Source organism: Aspergillus pseudodeflectus, assembly GCF_044049435.1.
Source record: "Aspergillus pseudodeflectus strain CBS 756.74 chromosome Unknown BJX68scaffold_29, whole genome shotgun sequence".
NCBI lineage: Eukaryota > Fungi > Ascomycota > Eurotiomycetes > Eurotiales > Aspergillaceae > Aspergillus > Aspergillus pseudodeflectus.
The window spans coordinates 320,858-343,972 of NW_027263805.1; the positions used below are offsets into that span (position 1 = coordinate 320,858).

Sequence of the window (23,115 nt, forward strand, 5' to 3'; positions counted from 1 at the left end):
TGATTAAGAACCAATCACTTCATTTTACATGCCGACTATTAGCTGGAAACTTGGGAGTGGAGAAATCGTTATAATGGCGCATCCTTGGCAAGCTATGTACTCGCTCTCCGCTGGAATATTAGAGGCACTTTGTCAGTGAGGCTCAAGGTAAGAAATGTTGAGCTTTCCTGCAAAGCTCTCTCTGTTCGCTTCCTTGCATCCTGTATGGTCTCCCCCTCAAGCGTTGCTGGTGTCACGCGATAATCCCTAAATAACACGACCAGCGCCGCGACAAACTCCGCTTGTGCAAATTTCCTCCCAACGCATGCGCGCATTCCATCGCTGAAAGGGATAAAGCAGCCGCGGTGAGGTTTATGGATCCTGTTCGACTCTAGCCCTGGGCCAGAAAGTCCCTCAACCCCATCATTTTTTGCCAGGAAGCTATCTGGATTTCGTTTGTCCCAGCGGCTCGGATCCCAGGTTCCTGCATCAGGCCCCCAGTACTCGCTGGAATTGTGCAGTGCATTGCAATTCAGATTCACGCGCACATTCGGTGGAAGATGGTGGATTTCCTCATTCAAGACAAGCTCCGCGCCGGTTGGAGGAGTCAGTTTTGGGATGCTGACGACCGGGGGGTACAGTCGGAGTGTTTCGAGCTGTCCCCCGTTAGCACGGTTCCGTCAATCGGCGTGAGCAACTTACCATGATACATAATGGTGTCACTAGTCTGGGGAATGCACTCTCATACTCGGAATCAAGAGGTCCGTCGCCCAATACCTCCACGATCTCCCTATGCAGTGTCTCCTGGACATTCTCGTGGATAGCCAAGAGGACGAGGGCGAAGCGCAGTGTGGTCGCTGTGGTTTCATGACCGGCGATGGAAAAGATATACACGTTACCGAGCACCTCCGCGTCGGAGAGCCCAGGATTCCGCTTATTCGTCACTTCTTGTTCTTCTCGTCGCGAGCGGACCAACCTTTCCAACAGATTGTGCGTTTCGTCTTCGGCGGTTTCGGCCCTCCTAATCAAGGCATGTAGGAATTTCTCTAGGTCCTCATGTGCCGCGAAATCTTTTCTGAAAAAGGGTACCAGGCGGTGCGGGACCCACTTTGGAAGGACACCATTGGCAAAGAAGACCGACAGCATGGAACGATTCATATACTCCATGACGCCACGGAAGGTAAATTGGTACCCCGTGGGAGGTGTGGACGAATCCTGGAACAAGTCACTTGAATCTCCTGCAGCACCTGTAAATGATGGTTTGAAAGGTAGCTTCACGCCAAACCCCGCGTCGGATATAACATTGAGTGACAATTCCAGCATGTCCTCTCTAGCATCCGGCAGCACCAAGCCGGGTTTGAGCTGTCCCGGTCCAGGGTACTTTGATTCCCAATACTCCAACATCTCTCGCGCTTGCCCCATGGTCGCACGCCAGACGAGCGCATTGTTTTTGTCGTTGAATGCTGGGGCAGTGTATCGATGATGGTATGACCACTGAGGTCCTTCGGACTGTTCCCGTCAGTTTCGACGTAAACAACTGGAGGTCCATGGGCAACATACCGTGAACACACTGGTCCCATACATTTCAAATGCCTCTATGCATCGTCAGCTCAAGTCACAATGACCTCAATGGCGACATACCCAGATGCTTAACCGGCTTGACAAAACTATGCCTCGCCTTACAGACCTGCTCGACCACATCGGCATCCGTGACATTGCAACTGATTCCGCCTGGAGTGACATAGAGATAGACGCCGCCGTATCTCTTCGCCATGCGATCTTTCCCTGTCCAACGGAGCTTGAAAGTGCTGTCGTCAATGTAGTCAGCCCAAGTGGCAGGGAGGACATGAGTCACCAAATGCCTGAACCATCGTGTCTCCAAAAGAAAGATGTAGAATAAGTTCGCCTCGGAAAATGGAAAGAGGATGTAGGGCAGGTTTGTCTTGCGTGCTAGAGACCGATTGCGCAGGAGCGAGGTGATGGTGTGGATGGTCCAGATGGCTGGGATTGCCGCGATGGTCGTCCACAACATGTTGAAGATGTTCCTTGGAACTTGGAACTCTTTGAACTTCCTTGCATTTGCGACACCCTTTATATCCAATGGATGTCTTCTTTGAGGTCATATACTGAAGACATGATTCGGACGCTCGTAAAGACCCACTGGGTACGAGCGAGCCAATCAGACATTCGTGTGATATTCCTTGGCCCGTGCTCGTGCTCTTGGATAAGATCAGGCAACTCAGGCATTAGCGATTCAGCCATGACATGGTCAGGGCACGAAGTTCGGTGTTCTTCCGGTGCGATGCACCTTCCCTCTGGGCAGCGAGACTTTTGCGGCTACCCTTCCCAGGCATTGATGATCCATGATGTGCATTGCACCTTCTTCAAGGGTCGAATCGCCGCCGGCCGACCACCCGTCGACAGCACGCCGACCCCCAGCTTCTCCGCATCCTCTCAAGTCTTCAAGGTTCTGTGCGCTTTCATCTACGGCGTGGCCTCGTCTTTATCTCAAAAGTTTCCGGGCCAACTGATAGGTCGTCACACCATGAATCCTACTCCCGTCACGGCCGTGTGGCCCGCATACTCACCACGGTATGTCGTCAACTTTCTCCTCGACCAATCCTGAACTGACGCTGATCGCATATAGCCGGCACTCATGCCGTTTTTCCCGGTCGCTGCCCACTTCAAGCTGTTCAACATCGTCGGACAGAGCGATAAGGCTCTATCGGCAAGAGAGGCATTGGCGGCGTATAACAGCAAGGGTGCGATTGCCGTAACTGCCACAGGGCCAGGTACGGATCGCGGGTTCAGAAAGCGATGGAACAGAGCTGACAACTTTGCAAAACTAGGTTTACCTCTCTTTCGTACGTTTCCGCTCTTTTGGACGGTGAAAATTGTGTTGACAGCAGTAGAGGATACCTTGTTGGCCATGGGGAGTTTGGGTCTAATGGACGTCCCCAAGGACGATCACTATACTGCAAACGACCTTACCCGATATCTGGCGTCGAATCAATCGGCGATACATGGAGGGATCACTAGTAAGACGCGCAGGCTCTTGGCACTCCCCTGCTAAGTTCGATAAGTGCCACTGAGATCAGCCTTGCTGGGTCCTTTTTCCTCCGCAAGCTCAAGGACGAAAATTTCGCCTATCCTTTCCGTGATGGCGAGACACCGATGCAGTTTGCGTACAAAGTCATGAGAAACGAGAAATACGCCAAGGAACACACCTATGCGATCATGGCAGCCGAAGGGCGCATGGATAGCTTCAACACGCTCATGGTGGGCAAGTTCGGCGGTATCCCTCCCGTGACCGAACGCCTCAAGTCGATCAAGTATGATCTGGAGCCAGTCCTTGCAGGCTCCAGACCATCAACATCCACGAAGATTGTCGACATTGGCGGCGGCAGGGGCGAACTGTTGCTCCAGCTGAAGGAGGCCTACCCTCAACTGCGAAACGAGGACCTCATCATCGAGGAATTCAACGATGATCTTGGCGACGTCTCGGGAGTTACTATTATCGAGTGGAATTACAAGGACGAGCCAGCCCGCAACCAATCAAGGGAGCTCTGATCTACAACCTCTCCCACGTCCTGCACAACCTCCCTGATCTCGATGCTATCCGGGTCCTGCAGCGCATCGCGGAAGCCATGGCGCCACATTCCCGCATTCTGGTGCACGAGGATGTGAGGAGGACGGAGATGGCGCCTGTCCATGCGGCGATGATTCTCCTGTTTGGCGGACGGGAGAGAACAGAACCCGAGTGGCGTCTCATGGAAAAACTTGCGGGTTTGGAGGTAACCTTTATTGGTTTCCCAGGTTTCGCACCGGGCCTCATCGAGTTCAGGAAGCCCTAGCATGGATCGCAGCTGTTGCACGTGCGGGAGCTAAAGCATAATCGCTGATCGGCACATTCTTGTCCCGCTCGTTTCTTCGGCCATCTCTTCGATCATCGGCCGTTGCATCTTTTATTTGCAATCCGTCCGAGGTCTGGATCTGCCATACGACATCGCTGCTGACTGCATATCTTCCTGCCACCATGGTAGGTCGTGTCGCCGTCTTCCCTGATACGCTGTTCCCTGTCTTATTCCTGCATGAAGCTTGTTTAAACAAGCCCATCGAACTGACCGTCGTGGAAGCGCGCCCCATAGCCATATATACTTCAATCAATCCTCGTGCTACCGTCTAGCCATGCTATCCTGCTTCTGTCGTAGTTTGATCTTGGTCTGGAGACAAGGCTTCGTGGAAAACTATGGAGATTTATACTGGTACAGGCGTCTAGCCCACACAATACCGTTTACCCTCCGTATAGTGGACCATGCCCAGTCCACCCAAGTCCGTGTGCTGCGAACTTTGAAGACCCAGGTCAAAGCCTGACACAACAGATCGTACTCGATTTTCCATGCGCGTGAGAGAACTATTTCTACACTGGTACAAAAGCCACATTCACGCAGCTGAATTAACGCCTACTGTGACAAACAGACAATAACAGCGACTGTGGAAGTTATTCTGTGCCACAACATTATACCTTCGCTCAGCCTCCCTAATAGCCACCCAAGGTACGTATATACAACCCAGACAGCCTCTTTTAGTTCCTAAGATATTTGTGTTTGTCAGTCACCTTCAGGACGAGCAACATTGACGAAGAAAAACTCACAATAGCTGCAACGTCAAATCCCCATGGATCTTCGCCTTGAGTTGCACCTCAATATCCAAGTTAAGATCCAGCCTGAGGCGCAACTGCTCGTCTTTCTTGCCACTTCCTTGGCCCTCCTCCTGGGATTGTCCACCAGTGAGCCCACCCAGCGTCTGCCCCGCAGTTTTCCCAAGCGTGCCAACTGCCTTGCCGCCGACGTCCTGGGCTACGTCACCGACTTGGCTTACGGTCTGTCCGACGTCGTCAAGCCGGGAGAGTGCCTGATCCCCCGTGCGCTGTGAGCCCCGGCGGTACACTTCGGGGCGATCATCGCGTTCGCGGGAGAGGGTTATGGTTCGGCGGGGGTGTGTGCGGCGAGTGCGCGCGGGTTCACGTTGAGGCTCGGGCTCGGGCTCAGGATCAGGTTCGGGGTCCGACTCGGGGTCGGCGGGACTGGCATCCTCACCGGATGACAGCCCCGGATTATCCTCTTCGGGAGCCTGATCATTGGCCTGTTGGGAAGGCGGATTGTTGTCTCTGTCACTAACTGTGTCATCCCCGGCGTCGTCAGGAGCATTGCCCCCCTTCGGCGGGTCTTGAGATTCAGCCTGGTCGGCGGGCATGCTTGTCTCTTCGGACGGTGGAGGGGTCGGGCCTGCTGCCGGTGAGTCTGCCGGTGGCTTCTTCCTGTTCAGCTTGGGTGGCTTTTTCTTCTCGATGGGGGTTGTCATTCCGGGGTCGTCAGGCGCTGCGGGTGTGGTCTCTTTCGGATCGATGCGGGGTGTTGGGTTTGCAATTCACGAGGTTCGTGACGGTATTCAGACCTGGCAGTGGGGGGATACGACAGGAGCTGATTGACAAAAGGGAATAGAGGTCTGTAAGCCGTTTTACAGTTGTTGCGTTGAAAGAAGTCTGCTTGCTCGGGCGTGGGATCGACCACCTGAAAACGTATATATTTCATGGTTCTTTGGGCACTACACGATGCTCGACCGATGAACTAGTGATATCAGGATGACGAGAGTCGCATAAGCTTTCTAAGGGATAGGATGGTGAGACGAGCACCGTACCCTATGCGAAAGCGCACCCCTCGTTGCCACTGCCAGGTTGTGGTTGGAACACCGTTGACCTGCCGGCCGAACTACGTTTCGGGACCCAGCGAACATCGGCACTAGCTACAAGGTATTGTCGGGAATAGGTCGGAAGGCAGGACGCTAGGCAGCAAGTCCATGGTATCAGAGAGCTAGCCTTGCCAAATACCTCCATGAGTGGTCTTCCAAAGGAGTGCTCGCCGTCATCACCGTGACTATCAGCTGCTTGTGAGAGGTGCTTGTGACGGCAGTGAGCCCGAACAGTGTCCCGTGGCGTGGCAGTCAAGGGCTTGGTACTCATTCAGCCATCGATGCGGTCTGTCGGTGACGCTGGTCCCCAAGTTTTGCTAGACCGGTTATCTGTCAATTACCCTTCTCTGCCTCAAGCTATCGATCCTTCTGCTTCATTCACATCCCAGCTACGATGGCCAAGGACGCAAAAAAGCACAGAGGCAGCAGCGAGAGCGACGACGTCTACACCCTGGGTTCATCAGACGACGAGGCACAGCTAGAACCTGAGCGCAAGCCAAGGCGCAATGCCGCAGCAACAACGCGCACCCGTCCTCATCGAACCGCTCAGCGAGAGAAGGCCCCGAACGCACTCGCAGAGATGAACGGAGCGCCGAGCGATGCCAACGCATTACAACCTCGTGCGAAGGGTGAGACACAGCAGGTAGCGGGGACCGGACAGCCCTCTTCGGCCATGAGGATACAAGGAAACCAGAATCCTGGTATCCACGAAGCTCCCAAGAAGAAGGAGGATACCGGGTTGAAGCTGCGCCTGGATTTGAATCTGGATATTGAGGTTGAGCTCAAGGCGAAGATCTATGGGGATTTGACTTTGGCCTTGTTGTGAGTATCTACATGCACTGGATTTTGCTTCTTCTCTACTGGGTTGGGGTGTGGTGATTAACTGTGTGCAGGTCCTGATCTACATGCTGGGGCGAGCGGAAAATGATAGATTCATGACGGGCATATTCAATCGACTCTTGCATTTGTACATAGTAGCTGGAGCATCTAAAAATAATTATTTCCATCATCATCATCATCATCAGAAACAGAACCCATCCCCTGGCATCTCCAACATGATCCTTAATATTCCCAACATCGCTTGCAGTGACATCCCTTCACTAAACTATTGCTCCGCAGAAGCACCGCCGCCTGTGACCGCGCAATCATTCACCAGCTTGCATACGTCATGCAAAATAAACCCCCCTCGCCACCCTTGTCCATCGTCGATGGTTAGGGTAAGCCAAGCTCGGTTCTCCAAAAGTTGCCTAATCCGGGGAATCTGGATCGCCCATGGACCCGCCCCCACAGCACCGCCCGACCCAGTCCCACCCCCCGAATCGGCTATATGTTCCCGATTATAGATCCCTCCACGAGTAAGATAGCTCCTCCGCCAGGTGGCGTGCGCTGAGCTCGTGAGCTTTGTTCCGTGGTTATTGTTATCTCGACCGCTAGATGGGTGCTTTGTATGGACGGGTTGGAATATCCTGTTGGACAGCGGGCGGGCTGCCTGATACATGGTGTTTGCGGACTAGGCCGCCTGCGATCGGATTGATGCGATCATGACGCGTGCACATCTCAAGCGAGCAGCTCGTTCTGTTTGCAGTCGGCCTGGATCCCGCACCGAGCGCTGCGTTAAAGCTTGATCTAGGGCTCGTGATGCTGGTGGTGCTACCTACTGCCGTGCACGCGGTACGACACTGTCTATAAACCTTCCTCGCAACGAACATATAACAAACGTATAATCCGACCACCAGGCTCTCCAAAACATATTTTTCAATACTGTCCAGACGATAGACAATATACCTACTAAACGAGAGTCACCCAATCCATCAAAAATGGCATCCGCCGCCCCCCGCCGCCACGTCGTCACCGACAAGCCCGTGAAACCACGCCGTCCCAATCCTCCGGGCGCAGGAACCCTCTCGAACGCCAAGGAGAAAATACATAAATTCATGGAGCAGAGGGCCAATGAAACCCGCCAAGCAGATAAACCCGATGCAGCCTCGGCGTCGGGGTCCGGGTCGGGAGCCCCGAGTCAATTGGGGGCCGGGATGGAACCCGCGAAGGATATGAAGAAGCAGATTGGGGATGAGGGGAGGAAGAAACTGGATCAGCAGAAGGACGACGTGGGGAACAAGGTGGAGAACGCGAAGGATATGAAGAAGCAGATTGGGGATGAGGGGAGGAAGAAACTGGATCAGCAGAAGGACGACGTGGGGAATGAGGTGGAGAATGTGGAGGAAACGGGCAAGCAGATGGGAGATAAAGCCAGGGAGGGCGCGGAGGATATGGGCAAACAGATGGGAGATAAAGCCAGGGAGGGCGCGGGGGATATGGGCAAACAGATAGAGGAGGAAGGGAGGGAGGGCGCGGAGGATATGAGCAAACAGATGGAGGAGGAAGGGAGGGAGGGCGCAGAGGAAATGGGCAAACAGATGGAGGAGGAAGGGAGGGAGGGCGCGGAGGATATGGGCAGACAGATGGGAGATGAAGCGAGGGAGGAGATGCCGACGGACGAGGTCGAGGAAGAGGCGGAGAACGCAGAGGATCACGTGCAATATGACCTGTCCATCCTGGATGGGCGAGAGGTCCAGGAGGGAGGTAAGGTCTTCGACGACGACGGAAACCTGATCGGCGAGGTTGCTGAAGGGAATCCGGAAGACCTCGTTGGACAGACGGTGAACGCAGAGGGCGAGATAATCGATGAGGATGGCGATCTGATCGGCGTCGTTAACCTCGTCCAACAAGGGTCTGAAGTTGGCGAGAAGGAGGGAGCGCCCCAGGCAGACATGGGCGAGGCCGAGGATGAAGCCGGTGGCATTGACCTTCCAGCTGCTGGGGAGGAGGCGGGTGAGGCCACTCGAGAACAGGCTCCTAAGCCTGAAGAGGGCATTACTGGCGACGAGCAAGCCGCTGGCGAGGTTGGCGGCGTCCTCCCGGACGAGAAGCCAGAACTGGAGAAGCCGGAGATGGAAGGCGAAGGCGAGGCACTCGAAGAGCAAAAACCGCCCGAGGTCGAAGGAGCGTTACCCGACATCTCGACCCTCGAAGGCCTCAAATGTAACAAGTTCGGCAATATCGTGAACGCGGATGGCACAGTCGTTGGGGAACTTGTCGAGGGGGATGCAAAGAAGCTTGCTCGCGACGGATGCCAACTAGATGCCCAAGGGCAGTTCTGGGATAACCAGGGACACGTCATTGGGAGAGCCAAAGTTATACCTGTTGAAGAAGAAGAACAGGGGCCGTTTGCTGATAGTGGGGATATCTATGTTGCTGAGGATGGGTGGGTTAAGGATGAAGGTGGGAGAGTGGTGGGCAAGGTTGTTGAAGGGGACGCAAAGAAACTTGTTGGTCGGGCTGTTGATGACGATGGGGATATTCTGGACAAGCGTGGGAATGTTATTGGGCGCGCGGAGCCATACGAGGAACCAGAAGAAGAGGAGCAGGAGGAGGAGGAAGAAGAAGAAGGACAGGACTTGTCTGCTTTGGAGGGGCTGACAGTGAACAAACTCGGCAACATCCTCGACAATAATGGCGTCCTGATCGGCAGGATAGCTGAAGGCAACCCTAAGAAGCTCGCTGGCAAGAAGGTCGATGCCAAAGGCCAAATCTGGAGCGACGCTGGCAAAGTCATTGGGCAAGCCGAGCTTATTCCTGCAGACGAGCGTGAGAAGCCAGAGGGTCCATTCTATGGTTTCGAAGGCTTGACGGTGGGGGATGAGGGGACGATCGTTGACTCGTCTGGTGAGGTTATTGGCCGGTTAGTTGAAGGCGACGCAGAACGACTCAAGGGACGTGCTGTCGACGAAGACGGAGAGATTATAGATAAGCTGGGGAATGTGATCGGACGAGCAGAGCGCTGGAAACCGGAGGAACCTGAGCTGTCTCCCGAAGAGCTCGAGAAGCAGCGCAAGGAAAAGGAGGACGAGGATTTGGCCAAGAAAATGTGCGCCATTGTTCAGCGGACCTTGGACTCTGTTGGGCCAATCTGCAGACAGATCATGCAGGTAAGCACCCGCTTTCTTGATCTCCTTTGCTCGGTGGATGCTGGATACTGATGATGATATCTCCTATAGCATATCGAAAAAGCCAACCAGACACCAAAAGACGAACTGGACGAGGAAGAGCTGGTAAAGCAGGTGAAACCGTTGATTGAAGAAGCTGCCAACGCCCTGCAGGAATGCAAAGGAGCTCTACGAGCTCTCGATCCAGACGGGCGCATCGCAGAGACTGCAAAGGCTCGCAGCGCCACTCATGAGGCTACACCAGCTGAGCAACACTTGGCAGATCTACTCAAGGAGCTCGCGCAAACTGTTGCTGAAACGATTGACAACGGTCGCCGCCTGATTGCCGACATGCCTCACGCAAAGAAGGAATTGAATCCTCTGTGGGCGCTGCTATCTGAGCCGCTCTTCCAGATTATCGCTGCAGTTGGTCTCCTGTTGAGCGGAGTATTGGGTCTTGTAAGTAGACTGCTGGACGGGCTTGGTCTAGGGGGGATCCTTCGAGGGTTACTCGGTAATCTCGGGTTGGATAAGCTGCTCGAGGGGTTCGGGCTGGGGACAGTGACTCAGGCGCTGGGGCTTGAGGGTAAGAAGTAGCCTAGTGATTCCAAAAGTTGTGTATTTGTTAGCGCTCTGACCCCATGTAGGTCATCTCTCGTTCAGGGCTGTTCTTGTTTCGTTTATCTTGGCCATCTTTTTAATTTTGCATGTCATCTTTATGGACTTTAGTGGGTCTGAAATTGTAAATAGTGAACTTGATAGTATAATATGATGACAGCCCTACTCAACACAATGTAAGGATAGCCATGTCTTTCGCAGCATACCCCCTCGCCCACACCGATGACAGTCACTATCTCCCAGATTACTGGGACACCAAAGTTCCGTCGTAATTGACAATTCGCTTCACTAAATTAACCTGTGCTATGTAAACGAAGGTGGGAGGGCAGAGAAAATTCGCGGCGTTGAGCCAGTGTGGAAGGACAGAACCCTACTACTGTGGATGACCCTAGCAAAGCCGTCTAACAGGAGGATAGCAAGAACTGATGTTTAAGATGCTATGCCAGAACTTCTGGACGTTTCGCACCTTTCCGCCACAGCACCAAATGCGTTCCGGACGACATGTTATGTGGTCCCTTACCTCCCAAAAAAAGCTCAGCAGTCGTTCCTGGTGGGATAGTATGGCACATGGACACGTCCCCTGAGTCACCAACAATTTCCCACTTTGACTCAAGCTCGCCAAACGGGGTCTCGACGGTTGCGGAAGCTGAGGTGATGCCACCTCCGATCTGAGGAGCAATGCGAATACGGCGCCACCCGGGAGTCTCTGGCAAGAGACCTACAAGGCCTTCAATCAGCCACCCCGAAATGGCGCCAAAAGCGTAATGATTGTGGGACATGTATGCATCCCCTTTGTCGTTGTATCCTGGCCAGGTTTCCCAGATTGTTGTCGCGCCGAGTTTGATAGGGTATAGCCAGGAGGGCGGCGAGTCCTGGAGGAGAACACGGAATGCGGCTTCCGAATGGCCAGAGTTGCAAAGGGTCGGTATAAGGTGCCGCGTACTCAGGAATCCGGTCCCGAGATGGTGTCCTGCACCCTGGACCAACTCAAGCAGTCGCTGGATCGCTGCTGATTCCATTTCTGCTGGGAGTAATTTAAATTGCAGAGCTCGAACATAGTCGTCCTGCTTGTCCTCTGCAATCCTTCTACCCCCTTCACCGACAAAGCTCTTTACCCATGCCTCTTTGACATTCAAGGCCAGCTGTGAGTAATAGGCTTCATCCTCTACGTGACCGAGGAGCTTTGCCGTCTGGGCAAGCAGCCGACTTGACTCGGCCAAATACGCTGTTGGCACTGCAGCGCTCGGAAAGAGAAATATTCCTTTTATCCAGGACCAGACACTCTCCTCACCCGGCCGCATCCACTCACCCCAGTGGAAGGACGTGTCCACAACATACTGTTCGACGGCCGCCGGGCCTCCTAGAAGCCAGCGACGCCAGCTGCGATTCTGCCGCGCTGTACATTCCAAAAACGTCACCCACTTCTTCATACTTGCATACTGCTTGCGCAAGATGGAAAGGTCCCCATAGTGTTGATAGAGGCTCCAGGGGATAAATGTTGACGCATCGCCCCATCCAGCCGAGCTGGAAGTAATTTTGCATATAATAGAGCGTCCGACAAACTTTGAATCCGCACTTGGAATAAACGGCGGAATGCGGCCGTCTTCATACTGCTCTGCGGCCACGTTGCGAAGGTATCGATGGAGATATGATTGGACATCAGCCATAAGCATCGCAGTGGGAGCGAAGATCTGAATATCACCTGTCCAGCCCGCCCGCTCGCGTGTAGGACAATCAGTCGGTGTCGAAAGAAAGTTTGACTGCATGCTCCACCAGGAGTTTTGGTAGAGCCGCTCAAGCTGTTTGTTAGAGCAGCTGAAATGGGAAACCCTTTGTAAATGTGACGAGAGGATGATACCCTCGATGTCTGATGGCTCAAGGAGCTGTGAGGAGGGGAGTCCGCGAATCTCAATGTATCGAAATCCACGAATGGTGAACATTGGTTCGACCTATTCAGCCTCGCCGGAGAGTGTAATTTCATCGCGCTGGGGCAGATCCTTGCCGATCGGCATGAGGTACGCCAGGTTGATCTCGCCTTTCTTGTCCAACAACTCGGTGTATGTGATGGTCACTTTGGTGTCAGGGGCTCCTTGCAATCGGACTCTCACCACACCGGCAAAGTTCTGACCAAAGTCAATAAGCTGATGTCCGGCCGGAGACTTCCACACACGCTGGGCCTGCAGTGTTCCAACTGCTGTCAGCCGGTCCGTTTCCTCTGCGATAAGGCTGCCGCATGGCTCCCCGGCAATGATAGAAACCGGTTCAAACCCTTGCGGACCCTTCCACCAGTCCCTGGGAAGCCTGAGATCAATCACCTCTCCTGCCTTTGGGTCTGACTGCCGAATACGGCCCCGCCCTACCTCCCAGTCTTTATATGTTGGAAATGCCAGCATCCGCCCGTCCACTAGCTCAACCTCGAGTCTTGCAAAGAACGCTAGTTGATTCCCATACCGGTTTTGCGCTCCATCCGCATTATTCATGCCTCGAAAGTGACCATTTGCCACCATTGCTCCAAGGACATTGCTTCCCTGTCTCAAATACTCTGTTACGTCGTAGACCTGATACTCTGTATAAAGGTCATGAGGGGTCCACCTCGGCACCTGCGCGCTCCCTGTCACATTAACATCATTCACAAATGCCTTGTACCACCCACAGGCTGTCGCATAGATCCTCGCGCGACGCACGGCGCCCGGAATATGAACTTCACGCCGTCGAAAATACAGGGTATCCCGATCCAAGTCCTGCCTCGCCACAGGGCGCCGCGTAATCCATCTTGCGTGGAACTGAGACTTATCCAAAAAGCCCGTCTCAAACCAGCTTGTCTTGCTCCAGGGCCCCTGCTTGTCGTCCTGGTCCCAGAGCGCCACGCGCCAGAAAAAGCGGGTTTTCGAGCTCAGTTGCGATCCGTGATATGCATGTTGGAAGGGAACATCGGACGGGATCTGGCCGCTGTCCCAGATTGTGGTCTGGGCGTTGCTGAACGAGTCGTCGCAGGATACCTGGATGGCGTATGCGGTTTGGAGGACGCTCGCTTGCGCGCTTTGCAGGGTCCAGGAGAATACGGGCGTTGAGGTGTCGATTCCTAAGGGCTCGGTGCGGTAGTTCACCTTGAGATTACACGCGCTAAGGGCCATCGTCTGGTAGGAATAAAAAGACTCCCTCGAGATTGGATGGGGAGCAAGTGACAGGTATTAGGCGATAATAAGTGTGCAGGAGAATTGAGACGATTTACCATAGTTTTGAAATGAATACTTGAGTTTTTTATACGTCTGCGAGACCGAAAATGACCCCCGGGGTATACAACCCCGAGGTGCGGAGGCTCATCCTGCCTCTCGGGACGATATCCCCAACATTTCCCAGTCTTGGGGAGGTATGTAGGCTCAAATGCTGGATCCACTTGTTGCTCCGCTCGCTTGCCCCGCATCACAGCCTCCACTGGTTCGCGCTTCGTTCCTCGTTCCTCGTTCTTCGTTCCTCGTTCTCCGTTCGTCGCTCCCCGTTCTTCGCTCCTCGATTTCCACGTATGTATACTTACTCACGTATATTCGGGCGACAAACTTTTCTTACACACCGAGGACAAATTTCTATAATTTTCAGTTCTATATTTCATTCTCCTTAGTTACATAAAAAGAAAAAAGAAAAAAATACTATCTCAAAAGCCGACACTCACTAACCACCCAATCCCGATGAACCGCCCACTCCAGCCTCTCCTTGTCCGCCTCTCCCAGAACCCCCTCTACAGCCCTCACAAGCGCCTCGGCCCACCCCTCCAACCACCAACAAGGTCGACAATGCCTCTCAACAATAACCGCATAATGCATAAACGTAAGCACAGATAGCGGCCTCCCATCACGCACCCGCTTCCACACTATCCCGTTGATCGTCGCAGGCCAGCCCGTCGCCATGCCCGTGTCATCGCCGGACTCCTCGGCCTCCTGCAGGAACCGCTCGAGGTGGTCGATGCCCAGCGAGTCGATGACGTCTGCGGCTTTGTTGCGCAAGCTGGCGAGGATCGATGCTGTTTGCGCGGGGAGATCGCGCACGCGGCCGGTCCAGCGCGTGGTTGGTAGGTGGCGGCGGGTGACGGGGTGGTCCATAATGGCGTCGGTGTGGGATTCGAGAAGGGCCATGCTGCCTCGGACGAGGTCCAAGGAGGTGAGTAGAGTCAGTAGGCTGGGGCTAGTGGTGTTGTTGTTGTTGTTGTTGCTGTTGGTGGCGTTTATGCCTGTCGATGCGTAGGCCCAGACGACTAGCAGGAGGCTAAATGTAAAGAGGATGGGAGCGCTGGCAGGGGTGATGTGGGAGATCAGAGGGTTGAAGAGCAAGAGGCCTCGGTTGTGGTGGTGAAGCGCTTTTGCCCAGTATGTGCGCCCCTCATTCCCTGCGAGGGAACTGGCCTGGAGAGCAGCTGTGGCGAGCAGGCCGTGCATGAGCAGCGGGCTCGAGTGGGCGATGGTTGGGATCTCCTGTTGCCATATTGTTACCTGGGCGGTGCCGAAGAGTGAGATGGACGTTGTCGCCGTGTAGTAATGCATTAGGCTTAGGTCAAGCATGTCGAAGGTGGCGGGTGCATCTGCACTCGCAGGTGCCTCACTCGGCCTGCTTTGCTCGGTAAGCTCAGGCTCGTGAGATTGAGAAGCAGGTCTTGGGGCACGAGAGCGCTGCCCTGCGGCTCGATAGTCGCACAAAAGAGCCGCCCGCTGGCAGCTTTCACAGACCGGCCATGTTTCGTCGCACTGCTCCGTATATTAGCATCTCTTCTCCCCTGTTTGGCAGAAGAAGCATACCTTGATCCGGCGGGAACGACACGCCAGACATCCAGTACGTGACTTCTTGTGATAGCGTCGGGGTGGCATTATAACACGCCTTGATAGTACTTTTATTGCGATATTTGCACAGGGGGTTTTCTTGGGTGCCCCTGAGACTGGCCGCTGCTCAAGTGACGGAGATGATCTTTGAGACTTTCCCGGATGCCAAACTTTGATTCAAGTTTCCTGGTATCAAACTAAACCATTCCGGTAAATTTCATGAATTTCCAATTCCACCGTCCGGTAATTACGGTAAGAAACTACATCCCGTTTGCTCCACTCGTGGTCACCCCAGCCTGCAGCTCCCGCGCAGTCGCCATAAATCTTCTCGCCGGCACCTTGTTCTGAAACAGATAATCCAGGTGAACATAGCTAATATCCTTAGTCTCTGGAATCTCCAACCAGACAATTGCAAGCATGATCAGCGAGGCCGCGGCAAAAATAAACCCTGTCTTCCCTCCCAGGTTCCCCTCATCGCGATTAAACATGTATGGAACAGCCGTGTTCCACACTGCTGAAAAGAGGTAATTGAAAAAGAACCCGATCGCAAGAGATTTGGATTTGAGCCGCAGCTGTGGTATCTCTGCTGCCACGCTCATGGCAGGCCCGTAGGTGGGCACGACACCAATGATAGATGCGATCTGCATGAGAATGCCCACCGCCCAAAGAGCTTTTGAATTGCCTGGGAAGCAGCCCGCAATCCCCATGGGAAGGTAGCAAAGGATGCAGACCGTTGTTCCTCCAAGTAGGAGCGTGCGTCTTCTAGTCTTGGCCATTAGGAAGAGATTAATGATGGTAGTTCCAAGGCCCAGGCCCAGGCCCAGCCGCATGACTAGTGATATATCATCTGTCGACATTCCAGCCGAGACTAGGAAGTAGGCTGAGTTGGAAGCAAAGGCAGAGCCTAATAGCTGGTTCATCCCATTTAGGTACAGCACGAGCCGCATGCGCCGTGCGTTTGAGCCGCGGAAACACTCGTGATATGTCATATTCTGCGATACCCTTTCCATTTCTTGTTCTTCCTGTCGGATCCGTATCGCGTTGTTTAGAAGGGCGTCGATATCCTTGCCCTTGCGGTGTAATTTGCGAAGCGAGTTGCGTGCTTTGCCCACATTATTCTTCTGGATCTGGAGGAGGGGGCTCTCTGGTATTAAGAACGCAATAATGACCAAGAGGCCGGGCACAGCCCACGCTGCCGCGAATAGGGACCGATAACTGTCTTCTGTGGGTTCATTCACCTTACTATAGCCAACAAGGACAGCCACGAATACCCCTAGCGACTAGAAATAACAGTAAGTCGCGAGCACGCAGCGAGATAAGTGGCAGAAGGCAACTCACCAGAGTAAAAGACTGCAGTGCAAGCAAGAACCCTCGAAGCTTTAATGGTGTAATCTCGGCAACATAGGTTTGGCTGGTTGTCAGGGACATTCCAAGTCCCACGGCGTTGACCATTTTCCCCGCGAGGAAGACCCCGGGTGTCTGGCAGGTGTATAAGACTGCAACGCCGGCACAGCATACGGCACCAGAGAGACCCAATGCATATCGCCGACCAAGTCCATCCGAGACCAGAGGGATTATGAATGCGCCAATGGCTGTAGAAACTTGCGCTAACGCGTTCCAAAGCGATTGCCAGTATGCAGGGATATTGTAGTAGATCACTCCTGGTGCTAGTTCAACTGGCTCGCCGAACTTCATCCTGTTCTTTTTGTCAGAAGGGAGGAGCAACAGTCAATTTGTAAGGGGTGAAATTCAGCGTGGCGAAACGTACTGGAATGCCGGGATCGAGAGACAAATTGACAATGCGAAATTGTCGAATCCGTACATGAAGTTGCTGAGATTCACCACAAGGGCTATCACGAAGACGAATGGGTGCAGAGAGACCTCATGGAGAAGGTCGCGAAAGCCAGACTTGTCTTCCAGTCTCGTCACAACTTCTTCGAGATGTTGAACGTCTGGAATATTTATTTCTTTGCCTTCTCCCATTGTCTTGAGCAACGAGTCTTATGAGTAGCACACAGAAGAAAGAAAAGATGGGGAAGTTTGCGGGATTGAGGAGGTCCACTGTGAGCGATCTTTAAGTTTATATTACTGAGGGCCGCCGCAAGGCCCTGAGATTTCTCTCGGGGGTATCTACCCCGGATTCCAACTCTGGGGCTACGATGGGTCTTTCCCCAACATCCCCGGCCATAGATTCTTTTTGGGTTTCTTCCTTCGGATATCACATTACTCCGCTGATCGAGGAGACGGCAGTTTATCTAACCAATTCAATGCGTTCCATCTGCCCGAGCTACCAAGCTCGGCGTAATGCAGACGCGATATGGGGACTGGTTCTTTGAAGGATTTCACTAATGCTGTCAAGGATTTCAGAGGAACCGACAAATACGGCCTCGTGCACATGGCGCTTGAATTGGCGTTTGTCTCTTATGCAAAAATTTCAATTCAATACCATTACGCAAAGTTTCCCCCTTTCTGGGACCCGCGAAGCTTGCCCGAACTGCTGGCGCGGCGTGACTTCGTCTTGCAGTGTTCGCCACTACTGATCTTCAATAACCACCGAGGGCGAAGAAAACGAAGGATTCCGGTCGATATCCTCTATACTCTCATTCACTAGCTCAATATCCGCCATAAGCCGGGCCCTGCCACTATTACGAAGAAGAGGCCATCTCCGCTTCGATCTACAGTAAACATCCTGCGCTGTTATGCAATGGGGACGAGTCACATTGTTCAGCTTCGGCCAGACGAAAGTTCGAGGGCGGATAGGAATGGTCCACAGTAAATCCTATCGGAGCAATATGCGACACTGTGCCTTCCGTTTCTTTTCAAGAGCCGAGCTTAGACTACTGATGCTCGCTCCCCAGTGTAATGATAGCGCATCCAAACAACCTTTCGTTCTCTCCTAATTCGATCCGTTTATTTAGAATAGAAACAGGAAGCCGCTCCTCAACTAGAAGGTCCTTATATTGGCATGATATGACTCGAATTAATGCTGAACGGACGGCAAAGGTTCTTCGCGTGGCCCCTTAGGCTGAACCCAAATCCATCCCCCTCGTTGTTACATTGCTTTCCATGAAGAATGAGTATGATATATGCAGTATCTCCTAGTATGACAGTAAATATATTTTAGCCTCTTTCTGGTTTTGCAGGCAATAATCGTAGACTTTTATGGTTACGAGACCGTAAATAGTGAGCCTGATAGTGTTCTATAGTTAAAGTCCTCCAAGCGCAGTATTACCCTGGGTGTCAAGTTGGTCATATTTATGATGTACCTGACATTGTCCTGGCGAAGATCTATGGCGCTGCCATGGTTCGCATCACCTTCCGTGGAACGATCACTGTAATCCCTTGGATATAATGAGGGAATTCCTACTGAATCGTGAAAGCCAGCATGGCATTTTGATAGGCAGGTTAAATGCAACATCCTCCAACTCTCCGACATAGTCGCCCTTGAGACCGACCCGAGAGGACAGAAACAACCACATCAAACAAACACAAAAGACCCATTGTCATTCCCAATGCGCTCAGACAAATTCAGATCTGCACCATTCACTTCGCCTTCCTCGTTCCGCAATCCAGCGCGCAGAATAGGCACGCTCGCGTCGCCCTCGATCTCAAAGAATGTGCCCTCGGCACTGTGGCTGAAATTCTCGCCGCCCCATTGGAAGTGGCCTGTAGCGTGATGATCATTGTCAGCCCACATTGGGAGTGGGTGGAATTTGGATATAGCTGAGTGGGGCACGCGACAAGGAGGATGATACATACCGTCGTCGTTTCCGAGTACCTCGTCGAGATTGATCTCGGCATGAACCCAGTCACCCTCTTCGTTTTGGAGCTCGGCGACGAGGCGGTGGCCGTCTTCGACGCGGATGTTTTGGGCGGACTCGTGGAAACTCATTTTGATGCGTAGATCCGAGAAACACAATATGGCCAATGCAGGTAGAGTATTTTTGAGAGGGTGATGCGAAAGAGGGCTTGGCAAACGAGGTGCTGTGGCTGCGAACCATCACCCTTGGAGGTCGCGCAACGCTCACCATTAAATAGCGCCGCCCCTCACAAGAAGGCCCTATGTAGGACGGAGAATTTTAGGCAGCCACATAACGGCAGTGGGGGTTGTACGACCGGATACAGATGGCTGCAGTGGCCGTGTGGGAATCTCCATACAGGCGAACAATAAGAGAACGACAACTCAGCCTATAGTCAGCTTAGATGGTGGGACGTTGATTTAGTCGCCTCTTAGGGCTGCGGGCCAGTGAGTCATACGTATGAGTCGGCCCCCGTTAGACCCGCTCCTCAAGCATGTAGCGGTCAGGGCCGCCTCGCGGCCAAGGGTGTTTATTGTGCAACCAGCAAGCTGCTTCGTTACACGAGCGCGAGGGAGTGGGATTCTGAGCACCCGGGACATGAGTGGTTGGAGGATGCCTCTTGGCCCATTCAAACCGTGATTTAACTAATATCCGTGAAGATATTCTTTCATTGAAAGCCAAAAAAAAAACGACCACATGGAACGACTACCTGGCAGGCTCAGGGGCGCGCAGAGAATGAGCGAAGACAAACTACGTATATATCGAGGGTTTGCGGTGTCGAGGAGGCATGTTACGAAAAGCGGAAACTCTATTGGTGTGAAGAGACAATGTGGGCATGGCTATGATGGAAGCCTGGCATCATAACACGGTCAAATATCAACTTGGGTGGAATGGCGTCATGGGATCGTACTAAATACAGTATATGGAGAATCAATCACAAAACTGCATGTCGCTAGTTTCAGACCTCCGTTGGCCCCCACATTCGCGCTGAAATAAAGTAGGAATAGCAACCGACGGGTCATGAACATAGGAGAAGCTACTAACCTGGCAGGAAGGTCTTGATCACCAATCTGAAATGTGAGATGGAACTTTGCGCGTAAACCCAGCCAGGCCTGGAAGCGCAGATTTATTTACGGAGCAACCCAGTTCGGCAGCGGCAGCAAGTGGGCCCTCCGCTCTGTTCATACCATAGCAAAGGGGGAGGGAGCATTGCGTTAGACCAATCAACTCTTTCATTCGCAAGTCGAATGATTTTTCGCGGACGGGGGGGCCCAAGGCGCCTAAAGTAGATAGCACCGTCGCTCGCCTGCGGAGCAAAATCTACCTCTAGTACGTGCGTATTGAGAGTTTATGCTACAGAGGTATCTTGGGGCACCATGCAGCTTAATAAGGTATTGAACCCGGACTGAGGGTACGAGTACTGTTCTTCTACATCTTCCACCCAGGGGACATTATCCAAACCATAGACAACTGCCTAGCCTACGGTTTTGCTGAAAAGGTGACAAGGTAACAAGCAATGGGATGTATTAGAGTTAAACCTGTCTACAAGGTGCCTGCTGGATCTTACACCACCACCTAGCGTCCATTACTATGGGGGTGCAACATTTGAGTTGAGGTCAATTTGGGACAGAGGAAACGCATTCTGATAGATGACTCGGCCTTTCCTAATCTATTCGCAGCTTCGTTAATCGTAATCAGAACGCAAATCCACTGGGAGGAGGTGAGGCCCTACTCCCGAATCTAGTACAGCCAGCGAAATACTCACTTGGCATAATCCCGGGACTACATACTGGTCCCACACCCCAAGGGTTGTATGAGCCCCGAGGAACCTTATCTCTGCATGATTTCTAACGCCAGGTATACGCGGTGCGTGCCTCGTATCTCCCAGGAAGATGATCACCATCGCTTGTCGGAACCGAACTCGTCCCTCCGCTTGGCACACTAGCGATGTTGAATAAGCTTCTCTATCCCCTCGGAGAACTGGGTATCCTGTAGCGAGAGGCGGTTCAAATCCGCAAGGAAAGAGAGGATCCTGTGCAGGACGTCCGTCACCCTTCGGACGAGGTCCGCCGGGATTTCCACGCCGGCGTCCGAAAGCAACAATGGGGCAGCGATGCGCCGGATCTTGGCTGTCTTTTTCAATATGAAAAAGAAAAGAACAGAAGATTGGCATTAGCACCACGAACAAACGGCCCCGCGGGTACTCGCGGGAGGAGGAGGAGGAGGAGGGAGACGGTGCGAACTCACAATACTAGGACCATTAACTTCGAAACTCGGCGTATCCGCCGCCCCGATGAATGCGAGTAGCTCTTCTCCAATGCGGATCCGCGTCTCCCATGTTTCTAGCTCATGTTCAGAGGAGGGAGGATGACTTTCTCGTCGCGCGATGACCGAGCGCTCGAATATAGCCGACTTGGCCCAGATCCGGCTAACATGGAGATTGGCGCGGACGGCACCGGCGGGGTTAAATGGGCTACTGAGGCTACTGAGTTCGACTGCTACTGCCACGTTCTGGGCCTCAGATGCGGGGGGTGGCTTGCTGTTCCAGGTCCACTGTAGGTACTGCGGTGCGTCATCTAGGGCGTGCTCGAGGTCGAATTGCATTGTGTCATAGATGGTTAATAACGGACTCCTAGTATCGTCGAGGGTTTGCAGTCGATGAGTAATAGTAGCGTCTGTGATGTTGCTGTTCATCGATGGGGGTTGAACAGCATACGTACTGACAAACGTCAGGTGTATCTTGACCAGATAGCTAAGGCCAGTGGATACCAGGTCTGCGTCCGTAGGTTCATTAGCAGTCGAGGCCGCCGTTCTCTGCATGCAAAAGAGGAACGCGAAATCCCGCTGCTTGAACAGCCTCTCGGATGGGAGAGGCTCCCAGCCACTCTTTTGCTCGTCGAGGCCTAGGTGGCTAAGCTGGTCAGCTGATAGCAACGTCCACGATATGGTAATTGAGTCGGATTGATGCAGTGGGTGCCAGCCACCACGGATACATACATTTCCGTCACGACATACAGCCAGTACATCCTCTTGGCCAGCCGAGACTGAACTTCGTCCACTTCCGCGTACACGCCTGGATCATCATACCCGAGTCGCCGAATATGGTATTTCATCTCAACGATATACCAGTAGGCGCGTCCCATCAGGCCCACTAGGCCGGACGACGCCGCGAGGAAATAGGCCGTCACGCACTTCTCATGCGTGCTGACTTCGAAAAACTCGGCGGGCCGGTGGGACAGGATAAATGCTTCAGACGCGTGGAAGAATTCACGGCATGAGCTGCTACTAAAGGTTGGATCGTGGGCTTGGTACTCGTCGAACCTGCGCGGGAAGGCCGTTGTGTAGTAGGCACAGACACTGAGGACGAGACAGAATGTGTCTCTTTCCTGCTCGGCGGCGTTGCAGGTGTGTGGATTGACGAAGTATGATTGGAGCGAGGCTTGGTCGATAATGGGGGTTAGTGTATACAAGGTGCGGAAGTAATTTTGCAGCATCATGTCCAACGTCTGGATTGAGCAGAGCCTGAAAGATGCGCATGGACATGGTGTGGGAGGACTTGGACCGGTGGATGTTGACAAAGACACCCTGTGGGTTATATCTGCGAGTACAGGTGATTGGGGATGATCCTGAACAGGACTTGACCTTGTGTCGAGCGCGCCTGGACTGGATGCATGCCGCCTACCGATGCTATTGTGTCTGAAGCTGGTGTGAAAAGATTGAGATTGGATTGGATTGTGAATCTAATAGGATCTTACCTGCCCTGCCTCTTGCCTCTCTCCGCTTGCCTGTCAAACGTGCATGGTATCTCGAGTGCACGGCATTGGCGACACGAAATATCTGCACCTCCTAACGGTGGCGTCGTCTTGATCTGTTATTAGCTAAATATACCCGTATCGTGGAGACGCCGCTTACTTGTTGACGAGGTCGACACCCGATCTTCTGCACAGAGCAAGCGTCACAGGCGCGACGGCGAGGTTTACTCATCGATGTTTTCGAGGCCATTCACAGTCTAGAGACGTTTACCTCACCGAGTTGGGTACCGTGACGATGATAGAAGGGGAGTGATCAGAAAAGATACGCACCCCGTTGGGTCGAGCAAAGACGCGGGGGCGGAAGCACTTGGACTATATATACATGGTTGCCAGTGGATCAGCCGGGAATGTTATTTACTAG

The 23,115-nt window shown here is 53.1% G+C and overlaps 11 protein-coding genes across 11 annotated transcripts; 3 read left to right on the forward strand and 8 right to left on the reverse strand.

Annotated features, from left to right (window-relative positions):
• Positions 1-92: 92 nt before the first annotated feature.
• Positions 93-2,011, reverse strand: BJX68DRAFT_268255 (cytochrome P450; the record flags this gene model as incomplete). Its single annotated transcript, XM_071046031.1, has 4 exons — positions 93-635; positions 682-1,488; positions 1,540-1,574; positions 1,621-2,011. 4 exons carry the CDS (start codon positions 2,009-2,011, stop codon positions 93-95), a joined length of 1,776 nt encoding a protein of 591 aa, XP_070897711.1.
• A 228-nt stretch (positions 2,012-2,239) lies between these two features.
• On the forward strand, positions 2,240-3,833 carry BJX68DRAFT_268256 (S-adenosyl-L-methionine-dependent methyltransferase; the record flags this gene model as incomplete). Its single annotated transcript, XM_071046032.1, has 6 exons — positions 2,240-2,578; positions 2,627-2,771; positions 2,829-2,843; positions 2,892-2,982; positions 3,063-3,486; positions 3,540-3,833. The coding sequence occupies 6 exons, from the start codon at positions 2,240-2,242 to the stop codon at positions 3,831-3,833; spliced, it is 1,308 nt and encodes a 435-aa protein (XP_070897712.1).
• A 796-nt stretch (positions 3,834-4,629) lies between these two features.
• Positions 4,630-5,343, reverse strand: BJX68DRAFT_268257 (uncharacterized protein; the record flags this gene model as incomplete). The annotated part of the gene is made up of 1 exon (XM_071046033.1): positions 4,630-5,343. The coding sequence occupies one exon, from the start codon at positions 5,341-5,343 to the stop codon at positions 4,630-4,632; it is 714 nt and encodes a 237-aa protein (XP_070897713.1).
• Positions 5,344-5,619: 276 nt separating this feature from the next.
• On the forward strand, positions 5,620-6,708 carry BJX68DRAFT_240066 (uncharacterized protein). The gene is made up of 2 exons (XM_071040621.1): positions 5,620-6,552; positions 6,624-6,708. The coding sequence occupies exons 1-2, from the start codon at positions 6,125-6,127 to the stop codon at positions 6,628-6,630; spliced, it is 435 nt and encodes a 144-aa protein (XP_070897714.1). The 5' UTR covers positions 5,620-6,124; the 3' UTR covers positions 6,631-6,708.
• Positions 6,709-8,147: 1,439 nt separating this feature from the next.
• Positions 8,148-10,488, forward strand: BJX68DRAFT_276561 (DUF3659 domain-containing protein; the record flags this gene model as incomplete). The annotated part of the gene is made up of 4 exons (XM_071048123.1): positions 8,148-8,633; positions 8,727-9,719; positions 9,789-10,302; positions 10,364-10,488. The coding sequence occupies 4 exons, from the start codon at positions 8,148-8,150 to the stop codon at positions 10,486-10,488; spliced, it is 2,118 nt and encodes a 705-aa protein (XP_070897715.1).
• A 283-nt stretch (positions 10,489-10,771) lies between these two features.
• On the reverse strand, positions 10,772-12,100 carry BJX68DRAFT_268260 (bacterial alpha-L-rhamnosidase; the record flags this gene model as incomplete). The annotated part of the gene is made up of 1 exon (XM_071046034.1): positions 10,772-12,100. One exon carries the CDS (start codon positions 12,098-12,100, stop codon positions 10,772-10,774), a length of 1,329 nt encoding a protein of 442 aa, XP_070897716.1.
• Positions 12,101-12,283: 183 nt separating this feature from the next.
• On the reverse strand, positions 12,284-13,468 carry BJX68DRAFT_268261 (alpha-L-rhamnosidase N-terminal domain-containing protein; the record flags this gene model as incomplete). Its single annotated transcript, XM_071046035.1, has 1 exon — positions 12,284-13,468. One exon carries the CDS (start codon positions 13,466-13,468, stop codon positions 12,284-12,286), a length of 1,185 nt encoding a protein of 394 aa, XP_070897717.1.
• A 429-nt stretch (positions 13,469-13,897) lies between these two features.
• On the reverse strand, positions 13,898-15,190 carry BJX68DRAFT_268262 (Zn(II)2Cys6 transcription factor; the record flags this gene model as incomplete). The annotated part of the gene is made up of 3 exons (XM_071046036.1): positions 13,898-13,918; positions 14,009-15,070; positions 15,122-15,190. 3 exons carry the CDS (start codon positions 15,188-15,190, stop codon positions 13,898-13,900), a joined length of 1,152 nt encoding a protein of 383 aa, XP_070897718.1.
• A 212-nt stretch (positions 15,191-15,402) lies between these two features.
• Positions 15,403-17,125, reverse strand: BJX68DRAFT_276562 (general substrate transporter; the record flags this gene model as incomplete). Its single annotated transcript, XM_071048124.1, has 3 exons — positions 15,403-16,422; positions 16,481-16,838; positions 16,911-17,125. 3 exons carry the CDS (start codon positions 17,123-17,125, stop codon positions 15,403-15,405), a joined length of 1,593 nt encoding a protein of 530 aa, XP_070897719.1.
• Positions 17,126-18,620: 1,495 nt separating this feature from the next.
• BJX68DRAFT_268264 (CVNH domain-containing protein) lies at positions 18,621-19,034 on the reverse strand (the record flags this gene model as incomplete). The annotated part of the gene is made up of 2 exons (XM_071046037.1): positions 18,621-18,808; positions 18,902-19,034. 2 exons carry the CDS (start codon positions 19,032-19,034, stop codon positions 18,621-18,623), a joined length of 321 nt encoding a protein of 106 aa, XP_070897720.1.
• Positions 19,035-20,529: 1,495 nt separating this feature from the next.
• On the reverse strand, positions 20,530-23,021 carry BJX68DRAFT_113542 (uncharacterized protein). Its single transcript, XM_071035949.1, has 6 exons — positions 22,855-23,021; positions 22,698-22,804; positions 21,940-22,638; positions 21,190-21,853; positions 20,708-21,075; positions 20,530-20,652 (listed from the first exon to the last, which is right to left on the reverse strand). The coding sequence occupies exons 1-5, from the start codon at positions 22,942-22,944 to the stop codon at positions 20,884-20,886; spliced, it is 1,752 nt and encodes a 583-aa protein (XP_070897721.1). The 5' UTR covers positions 22,945-23,021; the 3' UTR covers positions 20,530-20,652; positions 20,708-20,883.
• Positions 23,022-23,115: the final 94 nt, after the last annotated feature.